The sequence below is a fragment of the Pyxicephalus adspersus genome, chromosome 12, assembly GCF_032062135.1.
Source record: "Pyxicephalus adspersus chromosome 12, UCB_Pads_2.0, whole genome shotgun sequence".
Lineage (NCBI taxonomy): Eukaryota > Metazoa > Chordata > Amphibia > Anura > Pyxicephalidae > Pyxicephalus > Pyxicephalus adspersus.
The window spans coordinates 28,692,989-28,706,422 of NC_092869.1; the positions used below are offsets into that span (position 1 = coordinate 28,692,989).

Sequence of the window (13,434 nt, forward strand, 5' to 3'; positions counted from 1 at the left end):
GATTGTGTCTCTGGAAACAAACCTAAAACTATGATTGAATGTTCATTTTCATCTTACAAATTTTATATCTGAAAATGTGCACAGTCAGCCATCATTGATGAACGACTGATAGGGAATGTCCATTGTGAATTCCCATAGAGGTTAGTACAGTGGGGCGTTGTTTGCTCATCCATCCCTATCCAGAATCAAAATGATAGTGTGTATACTGCTCTCGTTCCTTCATCTGTCACTAGAAATTATCACAGAATTTAATTTCCAGCAACAGTCATCTGATGTTTGTACAGGGCTTGGGCTGTTTTTATTCACTGATAATGTATCTTTGATTTGTTTATTAGCTCGGTCATTTTTAGCAGTGGTTTCTGTAAACATCAGCAATGGAAAGAATAGCTTTCATGCTTTCATTTACAATTACACTGAGTAGATCCATTTTAGGTTTAGTGGTCCATTAGATGCCTTATTGATTACATTTGAATGATTTTAACAAAACGTACAACCAGAGCAGATTGTTCTCATCACAATGAAGATGTCTGTACTTACAAAAGGCTTACCATCTTTCTTTTTCAGAACAAGGAATGTGACAGCGCCTTCTTAGCACAAGCTTTAGAGATAATGCAAATCATCCTAAAACACCTCATGTCCATATCAATTTCTCGTGGGTGTGATAGAACATGAATGGTGATAGTTCCATAAAAATAACATGGATTGCTGTGGTCACTAAGAACCTGCCAATTTGCTACAACATGGAAAATAATGTATAAAAAGAGGTCATAGTTGGTAAGTTACATAAAGATGACAAAAAATTGCATAAAATAATGAACAATGGAATAACTTAGCACCTATTCATATAAGTGATTGATTTGTCAAACAGAGGTATGGTATTGCCTGTTAATGTTATATACAGTCTGTGTATAATCTATACGTTTAGGCAAGTTCACTAAGACACATTAGGTTAGAGGCTTTTAATGTGTGTCTGCTTCAAAAAAAAGTATTAAAATTTATTAAAAAAAAATAAATATTAAAATGGTACCCCTCGCACCTTTCTGTTTCTGACTTTATAAAACATAACAGGTCATTATTAATTACCCTTGTGGTCTTTTGGGTGTCCCTTGCTTGGCCCATTGCCTCCATGAGTTGTGCGTCCAAAGTCAACTTTTTTAGTTTTGGATAGAAAGTCCGCTGTCAAGTGAGGAGTTTCAGTCTTTCTGGTTGTTCAGGTGATCATTGCCACTTGGGCAGAAAGTATTGGGAAACATTATAGAATGGCACCATATCAGGAAGTGAAACAAATCTTCCAATAGGGAGACTTGTTATCGTTACAACTATCTATGGCAAAATATCCCCTGACTTACATAGATTTTACATAGATAGAGGGAAAATAACTACTCTATCCAAAACTAAAAAAAAACACTTTGGCTTTAGATATAAACTAAAGCATAAACAAGAGTAAAATCTCCAACTCTCTGTGTTAACAAATGAGGTGGTTTCTCAGCTGTTATGTCCAGAGACATCAAAACTTTTGAAAGCTAGTGGCTGATTCCACAGTTTACCAAAAATTAAAAAAACACCATTATTGACCCCATTTCAAAATCAAGGAGAACATTAAACAGATGTTAACATGTGGGAATCATAAAGGCTGCCATTGCTATACACTCCCTTTGATGATGCCTGTTCCTTGGACTCAATAGTTTCCAACTTGCTGACAACATCTAGACAACTAGAAGAATAAGAATGGAAGCCAATGAATGTCACAAATTGACAATTTGTTTAATTGACACAAGATCTGATTGAAGCAACTTAAAGAAAATACTCCTTTATGATTTCATTAACAGAAATCCTCCTTTAGCGAAATAATCTGCCTGTGATGTTTAGCTGTCCATACAGCATAGGGCAATAACAAAAGAATTGATGTCTTACTGCCCACTTACCTTTTCTAGTAATATTGCCATATATCATCGTGATTATTTGCTTTTATTCTGCCCTGCACTTGTCTTGTGATGTTTCCTTTGAACAGCATATATTTGTCCATTACAGGTACCAAAGGATATGCTATTGCATGTCTCAGCATTTCCAACACATTCAGGGTTCTACCACATGGGTTTCTTTAAATGTAAAATGTTTATGTTCCTGAAATTCAGACTCACCTAGTAATTTATAATATTTAGTTGCTTTAGCATTGGACCATGTCATTTTGTTGGGGGTACTGGAAAGCCACATGGAAGAAGGTTGAGGTTCCTACTCATATTGCCACTAGCATTTCATCTGGCTGTCCACATATTAACTAAATTGACCCTTATGCATATTGTAAATAAGTTCCTAAAATATTTATTGCAATTTGTTTCTTTGCAAGCTAAATGAGGAAAACCAGTGATGAAGTATATAGAGCAGAGACAGTAAGAAAGTATTGATAAAATGTTATTAGATCTTTGACATTCAGTGCCTTAAAACTTTGGTGAGATGTTGGCCGCATGTTTTTGTGTTTACTATTTTTTTCCCCAGATTTTTCTTCAATGCTGCCATACATAAAAAAAGGAATTGCCTCTGTTATACCCCTCTAGCGAAAAAAAGTAATAGGTGGTAAGCTGGTGAAACATTTGCTTTACAAGGAGGTCTCCATGCATGAGGAGCGGTGTATGCAAAAGTTCCTTGTCCGACATCCTTCCTGACGGTGCACTATAAGCACAGGGAAGAAACGGGCATCATGATAAGTTGGAGGGTTTTCGTTAATGGCCAGCTGGCTAGAATAGGAGCAGCATCGTTCATCTGGGCACACACGCTCTGCAAGGCTGCTGCTACGGCTCCTCCAGAGGCCTGTCCTGTGGGATCCATGCAGCTGGCATAGGGAGAAGCGGCTGGTGCTGAGGGAGAGGTGAGATGGCCCCCCACTGCAGCTGTGCATAGCATGGCGAGAAAATATAGAAGAGCTGCTAGATGCTCTGTTGCAGCCCTCACAGCCACGCAGAACACCGCTGTACCCACAGGCAGAGTAGCCGTTGCATAGTGAGGCATCTGTTAAGTCCATAAGTACTGCCTCAGAGTAGCTGGGGATTAACTGCCGATTGGTGCATATATGCCATTCCAGTTCGGTACTGTCAAAGGTACTAACTCGTGGCATTCTGAATCGGTATATAGGTTCTTCTGCCACCGCTGGTTCCCTGTAATCCATTCCCAGGAGTTTTTCAATATGGTAATGAACATGAGCAGTTCGATACTCAATAAAAACCCTTAGGGGCCACGAGAGCATGAGTAAGGCAGCTGCCCAGAAAGCATAGTGGGTCACATACCATGGAAGCTGCTCTAAGTTCACATAAGCAATGACCAACTCCTTGAAGTCCACATTTTTTAGCTGCATCCCTTCCCTTGCCTCCATATAGTCATCTAGTCCCTCAATCTCCGTGAAGAAGCGGGCACGCTGGGTGAGATAAGAGTTTTCAGACTCCAGATTAGCAAAGCTGAAGCACTTGGTGAACTTTAGTTTGGTGGCAGGGTGGCGGTGTAGGTCTAATAGGTCCTTGGAAATATCCTTTACGCCACAATGAGAATATTCAAACTCTGCTTCTGCCACGTGGGTATTCACTCGCTCATGGTAGACCTGAGTAGTAGTATAGGCATCACCATGACGGTAGCGGGTGACTTGTCTAGTACGCCGGACAAAGTGGTAGCTAATGGCCTTCCACCAGATACAAGGTGTAGCTTGGCGCATACGTTGTATCTGATCATAAACACTAGTGACATCAGCCTTATGCTGGAGTTCACTCTTGGCGTGGCAATGCCAGCATTCTACCAGGTAAACTACGTACAACATTGCTAGAAAGGCCAGAGGAATGTAGACATAACCATCTGAGCAAGGACTACCATGATAGATCATGGATCTACCCTTAAGGGAGCTGTCAAAACTGAGCTTAGTCACACTGGTAACCTGGCACCAGGTTACAGCACAAAGGCATACAAGCATGAGGATAGAAAGAAGAAGACATTTCCAGTGAGAATCCCGGCACATAGACGCACTCAGGGACTGCTTCTCTGGTCGTTGCTGTAGGAAGTCAAAGAGAGAAAAAAACTATGTTAAAAAAGTAAACATATTAACAAACAGCAATTTATATTTAGACCTCTAAAGAACAATATCTTTTATAAAGCTCTGGATAGACAAGGTATTGTATCACAAATAAGCCATGGAGATAATATAAATTAAAACCTTTACAGATAAGTAACAATTTTTGACTCGTGCCTTTCTCCACTTCTCCTTTTTAAATGTACTGTCTGACCTTTCTGTAAGTAGATAGTAAACACCAGGAAAACATAATATAAAATAATAAAACATAATTGACCACCCCTCTACAGGCCATTAAGTTGAAACAAGGGTTTTTTATATACAAAAGTACTTTTATATTTGACAGCATATTGGCTGCCTTTTGTAGACCTCCATGATTTCCAGGTATGGAGGTAAAGTGAATTTGTGACAGACCAAAGAACTTTTCATTTTGAGTTCACTCAGCACGGTTTTCTTAAATCATAGTGATTATACAGGTACAGTTGACAATCGAAAATTCGGCCATCGATAATCTGGTTCTTTCATTATTCCTCCATTTTGGAGCTCATTTTCAATACAGGGACTGTAGTACACTGTTTGGCCACCTATGTTTTGATGGCGCTGTTCTGCAGAAACAGCTGTTAGATCTTGCTTGCTACACTATACAAGCTGTGACGTCCCTGATGCCTGCTCCTTGGAATCCTCCGTGTCAGATGTCAGCGGGTGCTGCAAGAGGATGGCTGGCCTGTGTGTGGAGGTGTTAGCACTGCAGGTCGTGCCGCCGCCGCTGCTCCTAATTGCAGGCACGGGTGCCGGGTCCTATCTTTCAAGTAGAGTAACCCCACTACCTGTGTTCCATGCCTGAGTTTCCTCCCTGGTGGAGACTTGCTCTGGTGTTTGAGCTGGCGTGGGTGTGCCTCTCTTAATCTATGAGGTAACACATACACGCCCTCTGTTTTCTACAGCCTATGGCTGCATTTCTGCAGGTATTTAAAGGCCTCTCCTACTACAGGAAGTTGCCTGAGCAATCTCAAGGATTTACTCTGTGTAACTCCTAGTGCAATGGTGTTTACTCTGTTTGCTTTACTGCGTACCGGACCTTGCTTATGTTTTTGGACTTAGCCTGTTTGCTGCCTGACCCTGACCTTGGATTACGTTTTTGGACCTTTGCCTGATTGCCGCCTGACCCTGACCTTGAATCCTTGTTTCTGGACTTCTTGGCCACCCAAGCCCCTCGGTGCTTGCACTGGGGTATCCTGACTCCTGTGGTCAGCTGCCATTGGCCTGGGGATTGCTCTGGAGTGGCACCTGGCAGCTACCCTGCAGCCCAAGCCTATCCTCACCATCAGAGGCTCTAGTGAAGACCTGGTAGCGGCTTAGTTACGCCCCTCTGGAGCATACCCAGTCAGTAGCACAGTGGGTCCACGCCGGCTTGCATAACAGGAGGTAAGTATAACTTAAAATCTGGAATCTTAAAATATCCGGCACTCCTCAGGTCTGGAGGTTGCCGGATTTTTGAATGTCAACTGTATGTGTATCTTACTACAAAAGAGACATTGCCTGTCCCTTCTGCAATAATAATGCACCTTCTGATCATATTTTTTTAGGGGGAACTATAATTCTGCTTAAAAAGTTCTGCCTGCACCCCATATTTTCACCCATATTAGGATTAATTGAGATAGTTTAAAAATAAACAGTCTGTATGCTAACAAGAAACTTTTGTTATACATTCCTTTTTGGTCTGTTATCTATACCATTGGAAGTGTTTTGTTACATCTGACCCCTTCATTCTGTATATTACACTTTACTGACCCCCTCACTCTGTGCATTACATACTCCTGAACCCTTGACCCTGTATGTTACACACCCCTGTGCCAGAGACTCTATACGTTACACACTCCCCAACCCACCCATTTTTACATTACAAAATCCTGCCCCCCTCATTCTGAACATTATACACTCCTAGCCCATTCACCCTGTATGGTATATACTACTGACCCCCTCATTCTATATATTACACACCTTTGACCCCTGGACACTGTACGTTACACACTCATGATCCACTTACTTTTTGCATTACACACTCCTCACTGTGTATGTTCCACACTCCTGACCCCTTAACCCTGAATGTTACACACTACTGACCCCCTCGCAATATACGTTACACACTCTTCACTACTTTTTTATGTTACAAGCTACAGACCCCCTGCACTCTGTATATTACGCACTCCTGACCCCCTTACTATGTACTAACTTTTGACCTCTGCACTCTGCACATTGAATTCCCCATATCACTCTAGTTTTACCCCTCACCACTGCACTCTGTACACTGAGCTGGATGTTACTTTTACTTTATAGAGTACACTATCCAGATCTTAAGTATGGGGAAAGGGTTTACCATACATCATACATTGGGAGCTGAAGGCCCAACCCCACTGACGCCTGGAATTTTGTTGGCCATGGCTGCTGTGTGCATCATATATATCATGTAGGCTCTTGTTCAGGTTATTCTTCTACCACTATCAAGCTTAACTTGGACATTCACACCTTAATGGAAGCCTGTGGGTATTTCGTCCCTCTGGACGTTAGAATTAATAGTTTGGTCCCTGGAATAAAAAGACTATTTTAAACCACTGAAATTCCTTTAAAACCAAACAGTGTAAAACACTAATATAGTCCAGATTCTATTTAAATCTCCATGCAAATATTAGTTGCTATAAATTGATAGACAAGCTAAGACTCTGGTTAATTTCCCTGCTGAGTTGAACATCATTTTCTGCACACACATGGGAAGAGACTTGTATTTGTACTCTGTATTCCAATGCATAGGAACTGCTGAATATTCCCTCCTAGAAACCATTAACCCCACTGTAGCGTAGAGCCCTGAGTTTATGCATTATTTAGTTCATAATCGGCCTGTGCCAGAAAACATGAGATTTGTCTTCAGGGAAGAAAGCTTATCACTGGAAAACAGTTTGCTGCTATATTGTACTGCTGCGGGGTGAAATGATGGAGCCCTATACCAGAAGTTGTGAAGTGATTGTGTCCAAGTCCTTGGCACGGCATGAACAGAGAAGGAACCTGTGAAGGAAGCTTTCATAACTGGATGGGATCACACTGAGATGTGTGAATACTGGTATCACATAAGCGGGTGATAAACCAAGGCTGATGTGATAACGTTTTAATCTAATTCCCTTGGACACTTTGCTGCTGGGCTGAGCACATGAAAAGCTCTTCTAGCTAGGTGGACATTATTGTACTGTAATAAAAATTGTAGCTTCAATGTTTACTCAGAAATATAGTTATCAATAAAAAAATAAATAAATTGAAAACTAGTAGTGTGTGTAAGGATTGGGAATTAATAGTATAGTTGGTAAAAGACGGAGATAGCTATCCCCTCATCTGTTTGTTTATAAATACTGATTAGGTTTCAGGTCCAGTAAGCCCTTTCATTTTTTAGGCTGCTGCCAGGTAGGAACAAAGGAAAGAGGAGTGCTCTAGAGCAGCTTTTCTCAGCCTTTTTACCCTCGGGGAACCTTAATACCTGAAATACCATAAAATAATTTTTATGTCTCAAAAAAACCCTAATAAAACTGTATTGGGGGTTGATTGGTGGTAAGTGGAAATAATTCCACAGTGGACGCTAGAATAACACTTTTACAGGCACCTAAACAATCATTAGAGTCATGCAGCTGGCTCTACCAAGTGGTGTGGCCCCGGAGCTATGAAGGCATCATGAAATAGGAGGTGAATCGGCCACAGTTTGGGGAACCATTAGCAATCACTTGAAGAAGCATGGGGTCCTACCGAACCCTGGTGGAGAATGGCTGCTATACAGTGGCACATAAGTCTAGTAAGACTGTTGACATCAAATCCAAGATGGTGACACCCAACAGCAGTCTCAAGAAATTGGAATGTCTACACAACGGAGGCTTTTACATGTAAAAAGCATGGCTAAGATACGTTAAGTGCACATATAAGCTTATAGGAAGAATGTTATGAAAAAATTGTGTGTTGACTGGCCTCTGTTATAAAAATGGTGTATAAGACTATAGTTTTTTATCTTAATTATAACCCAGTGATCTGTATAATTCACTTAAAATCTTTAAACTAATCCCACTCTGAACTGATACATCTACAATTAAAAGTTTGGGAAATGCAAAAACTGCATGGACTCATCTGGAAATCTTTAGCTTATAGCTGTTCCTTAACCTTTCTGACATGGAGGAACCCCTGGAATGACTTTTCAGGTCTTCAGGGAACCCCCTTCTATAACACAGTACATTATGATGGTGTGATAATTTTGTACATATTTATATTATATAATTGTATATATTCTTTAAATATTAGAATATTATTTTTTTTATTCATGTAGAAAAAAATGCAATTCTGTAAACAATAATAAATATATTATCTAAAAATCAGACATATACATGTGTATATGTGTAAATATTTGTAAAAAAATAGAAAAAATACTGGAAATGCAGTAAACTGGTTTATAAATTACTTGAACTTGATATGAACCAGTAAAAGGTTTTCTTTATGTGTATTTGTAAGCCAACAAGCATGATATATTTTAATTAATTCTAAAATAGGACATGCAGTACTGAATATATATGAGTATAAATTTTTATATTCATGAAATGGATATTAAAAGAGATCATGTTCCTGTCTCATTAGTTGGCAAAATGGCTTTACCAGAGAAGATACCACCTGACCCACAGCAATTTACTTTACCAGCATTTCCCGACTGGTGCCTCTTTCATCTTAGCTAGCATTAGAATTGTTGACCTTGGCTTGTAAAGGACACTATGGGGAGCAGTGATGAAGCTGGAGGAGCGGTGGGGAAGCATTAACATGACGGGCAGCATGGTGGCTCAGTGGTTAGCACTCTGGCCTTTGCAGCGCTGGGTCCCAGGTTCGACTCTTGGCCAGGACACTATCTGCATGGAGTTTGTAGGTTCTCCGCGTGTTTGCGTGGGTTTCCTCCAGGTACTTTTTCTCCCACAATCCAAAAACATGCTCTTAGGTTAATTGGCTTCCCCACTAAATTGACCTTAGACCTTGTGTTAAAGAGATATGACTATGCTAGGGACATTAGGTTGCGAGCCTCTTTGAGGGACAGCTAGTACATGACTATGGACTTGTACAGCGCTGTGTAATATGTTGGCCCTATAAAAATACTGTGTAATAGTAAATGGTGAGTATCATTGGGTCAGGTGGCTTATGTATGAACAACCCCACCATCAAAATGAACCCCAATACCCCCCAAAATTGTTTTCTATACCTATTTGGCTCTAATTTTATATTTTTTTTCTCTCCTCTAATGACTGCGGTAAGCAGTGCTAAACTGAACAGTGCCTACATAATGCCAAGTGTTTGGGGTAGTAGCATTCTGCTGCTACTTAATCCCGTGACAGCCTGAGCTCAGGAAAAATTGGGCTAATTCCATTATTCAACCTGGAAGACTGAAGACAACTATGGATAAAAAGAAAATATTGCATGATCATTTAGATAAGTTTAATCTGATCTGGGCTCCCTGGGACTTATATATAGATACATACCTCACTTGAACCTACAATGTTAATCAATAGGGATGAGCAAGCAAAATTTGTATTTCGATCTCATGGCGAATCGGGCCTTTCTCGCTTACAGAACATGTTAACGAGAACGGCCTTGTGATTCGCCACGAAGTTGTGTTCTGGCCAAATTTAGAGGTCATCTGAGTTTGCTTGAAGTCACAGGTAATTGGAAGCACCTGTGCGATTCCAATCAGCGGTGACCGCAGGTTCCTACGGTCACTGGGCTGTACTTATTAATAAGAACAACCCAGTGACCGTGGGAACTGAACTCAGATGAACTCCCCTGCGTGCCTCCAATCAGCTGTGACCGCAGGTTCCCATGGTCACTGGGCAGTACTTATCAATAAGAACAGCCCAGTGACTGTGGGAACTGAACTCAGATGAACTCCCCTGCGTGCCTCCAATCAGCTGTACCGCAGGTTCCCATGGTCACTGGGCAGTACTTATCAATATTAAGTACAGCCTAGTGACTGTGGGAACAGAACTCAGATGAACTCTCAATGGAGAATCTCCATTCAGCTGCAGTCGCCTGCAGTCACAGATTTATGATTTATTGATTGGAGGCACCTGCATGCCTCCAATCAGCTGTGACCACAGGTTCCCACGGTCACTGGGCTGTACTTATCAATGATCAAGAAAGAAAGGGAATGTCAAATTCACTCCCTAAAAGTGGAGTTTACTGCTTTAAAGTCTGGTTCACTTTACCCCCAGCTTGCCTACTAGACTTATACTCACATGCTCTTGGGAAAGAACATCTTTTCAATGTGTAATCTCATTTATTATTATAGAGGTATAATAGAGTATGATTTTAAATGTTGAAAAATAATTTTATCATGTAAATTTATTTCTTCCAGCACACAAACATTTTAATACTAATAAATCAAAGTGACATAACTGCAACTGTTCTCAAACAGAGGTGATCTAGAAGTATATCCCATACATAACAACAGCAGGATTTGGAGTTGATTTCATAAATCACTTGACACAGCCTGGCTGGCATTTTCAGAGTGATAGAAATCAGCAATTGTAATATAGTGAAGAGCTATAGGCAGGTACAACAAGCAAAATCACTGATGGTTGGAAAGCTGCAGATAAAGAGAGCTGTTTATTAGGAGTTGAATGGCTCTGTACTGCACTATTTATTCTTCTTTTATAGCCTTTTATCTTAACCTTAGTTATAAGAGCATTTTTCATTGCTTGTCGGGCCTCTACTGCTCCAGTTCATCATACCAGTACAGCATCAACTGATATCACACTAGACTTTATGGTGGTGTCATATTGCAGTGTATTAATGCACTTTATTATTATTATTATTATTATTATTATTAATAATAAACAGGATTTATATAGCGCCAACATATTACACATCGCTGTACATTAAATAGGGGTTGCAAATGACAGACGAATACAGACAGTGACACAGGAGGAGGAGAGGACCTTGCCCAGAAGAGCTTACAATCTAGGAGATGGAGGAAGTAATACACAAAAGGGAGGGGAGATATGTAGTGGTGGGCAGTAGTGACGGTTTCAAAAGACAGAAGAAAATGGGTAGGCAAGTTTGAATAAATGGGTTTTGAGGGCTCTTTTAAATTAACAGAAAGTAGGAGCAAGCCGAATAGCACGAGGAAGACCATTCCAGAGAGTCGGGGCAGCTCTAGAAAAGTCCTGTAGCCGTGGGTGTGATGAGGTTATGAGTGAGGAAGTCAGTTGTAGCTCATTGGAGGAGCGGAGAGGAAGGAATATTTTGTTTACCCTTTTGTGTTCTATTAGCGCTGTTATTAAGAATAGTAATAGAAAATACTACACTGGACTTTTTTCCATTTTTGTGACCACTGTGCACAACAATGCACAATAGTGTGTTACAGTGGGTTGTGGCGTGTGCAAAGCAAAAGAGTCCCATATCTGCTGTTTGGTGTGTTGCAGTAACAATAAAAATGAATGGCAGCACAAAATGGAAACATACATCACGGCCATGTATAGGTAAGATGCCAGGCTGGGTGTATTTCTATTTAAAACACTTCTTTTAGGGTAGGGTCAAAACTAAGACACTTCATTTTGGAGCTCCCATGGAGAGACTTCCCCTCGCTACTGATAACATTGTCACCTGGTCAAGAAATGAAAAGAAAGAGAATGAAATAGGGTTCATATAAAGCAATGGCCCCCAACCTTTTGCACGTTGCTGACTACTAAATTTACAGACTCCAGACATGCGCGGGGAGCCGTTTGTTTCTTCCCCCATAGTGACGTCATGATGCCAGAACCCTCCTACTCTCCTCTGGTCTGTCCAGAGACACAACCCGCCCACCTCCCTAAGCCTGCGATGTCTCCGGTAACATGGTCCGCGGCTCTGGCCGGTGTGCCCCCCCCAAGTGAGGTCTTTCTCCTTACCTTGCCGGTGGATGCACCAGCCAGAACCGCAGCCCACCTGTCAGACCATCATGGAGTCTAATCACCCATTGCTACATCTGGGGTCTGTCGCCATTAAAGACATCAGAACCTATTAGAGCTTTACCAAAAGACAGCCAAAGGGAAGAGTTACCAGATCATCTTAGGAACAACTCTCCCATTTTGCATCTAGAGAAGACTTGGGACCCCCGGCACACCATGTGGTGAGTATTTTGGAGAAATTGGATTTTTTAAAGGTTTTTTTTTTTATGGGAGATGTCATTGCTGGAGTTCAACTTAAATCGTTAAGGCTAAACTGAACTGAATTTTGAACCCTACTGTTCCGCCGGTGGTTGGTATGGGTTCCTTAAGCTTTGGCTGATTGACCTACCATCTGCTGGTGCCTCCATAGTATGGGTTTAAACACCATTTGGCATAACCAGTTGGGTTACTCCAGTGACCCCAGCTATCTAGAGGGATGGCATTTTGACACTGTAAAGGCATTATTCCTACCAACTCTCAATTATTCAGCTTTATTAATGGTTACCTGAGCCCCAAAATTATTTTAAGGGTAAAACAATTGAGAAAGACCTATATAGAATATGATGCTTTGGAAATGGACATTACAACATCTGTCCCTCTTGCAGCCACTGAGGCTTTCTTTTACTGCCCAATACTCTAGATGGAGGCATCATCCTGTACAATTTAAGGCTCATATTCTTGAATTGAACGACATAAGTAGCCAAAATAAAATGAAAACCACTCGTTAGGCTGGTGAGTAAATTTTAATTTGTTGTAACTTTAATTCAATCAGGAGAAACAAGCTAGATGGCACCGAACAAACAAAACAAAATCATTTTTGTGTCCACAGATGGCATTTTAGTTTGCTTCATTGTGGGCTTTCTGTAGAATAAACTGACAATGCGTATATCTAATATTTGCCAGACAGCACTAATTATGCCATAGTGGCTTTCACAGTGCTAACAGGCCTGCAGCTATTGCTGACAGTAGATCTACATTAGACTATGCTTGCAGGTGTTGAGCAGCTGGCACACAGTGGGTATTGCTGACTTTTTAATACTTTTGAGGAGCTTCCGAAATCCTTCACGCCACTTACATAATACCCTGCCTACTAATTTACTGCTTATCAAAAAAGAAACTGGGAGCCCACAGCAAACACTGCTGTGTATTCTGGTGTCAACTTAAAGGAAAACCCTTCAAACAAATATGTTGGCCTTCTTCTGAGAATAAATGTTTCCTGTGACTTTCATACCGTGCAAAGTGGCTGACCTCATAGGAGAATTCAGAATTCCTGGACACATCTGCTCTGTATTAATGACTTAGAAATATATGGGCTGAGCATTTCACATCCTTCACAGCCAGATCAATGTTGCGTATTGTTCCATGTTAATTCATATGAATTCCTTATTCAACCTGCTG

At 40.8% G+C, this 13,434-nt stretch overlaps 1 protein-coding gene across 1 annotated transcript in view; it reads right to left on the reverse strand.

The window, feature by feature from the left end:
* Nucleotides 1–1,003: 1,003 nt before the first annotated feature.
* The window catches only part of LOC140342164 (transmembrane protein 151B), a 29,125-nt gene continuing 16,694 nt past the window's right edge, over nucleotides 1,004–13,434 (reverse strand). Inside the window, exon 2 of the mRNA XM_072428252.1 lies at nucleotides 1,004–4,030. Coding sequence (XP_072284353.1) covers nucleotides 2,597–4,030 — 1,434 coding nt within the window. The 3' untranslated portion in view covers nucleotides 1,004–2,596. The remainder of the gene's footprint in view (nucleotides 4,031–13,434) is intronic.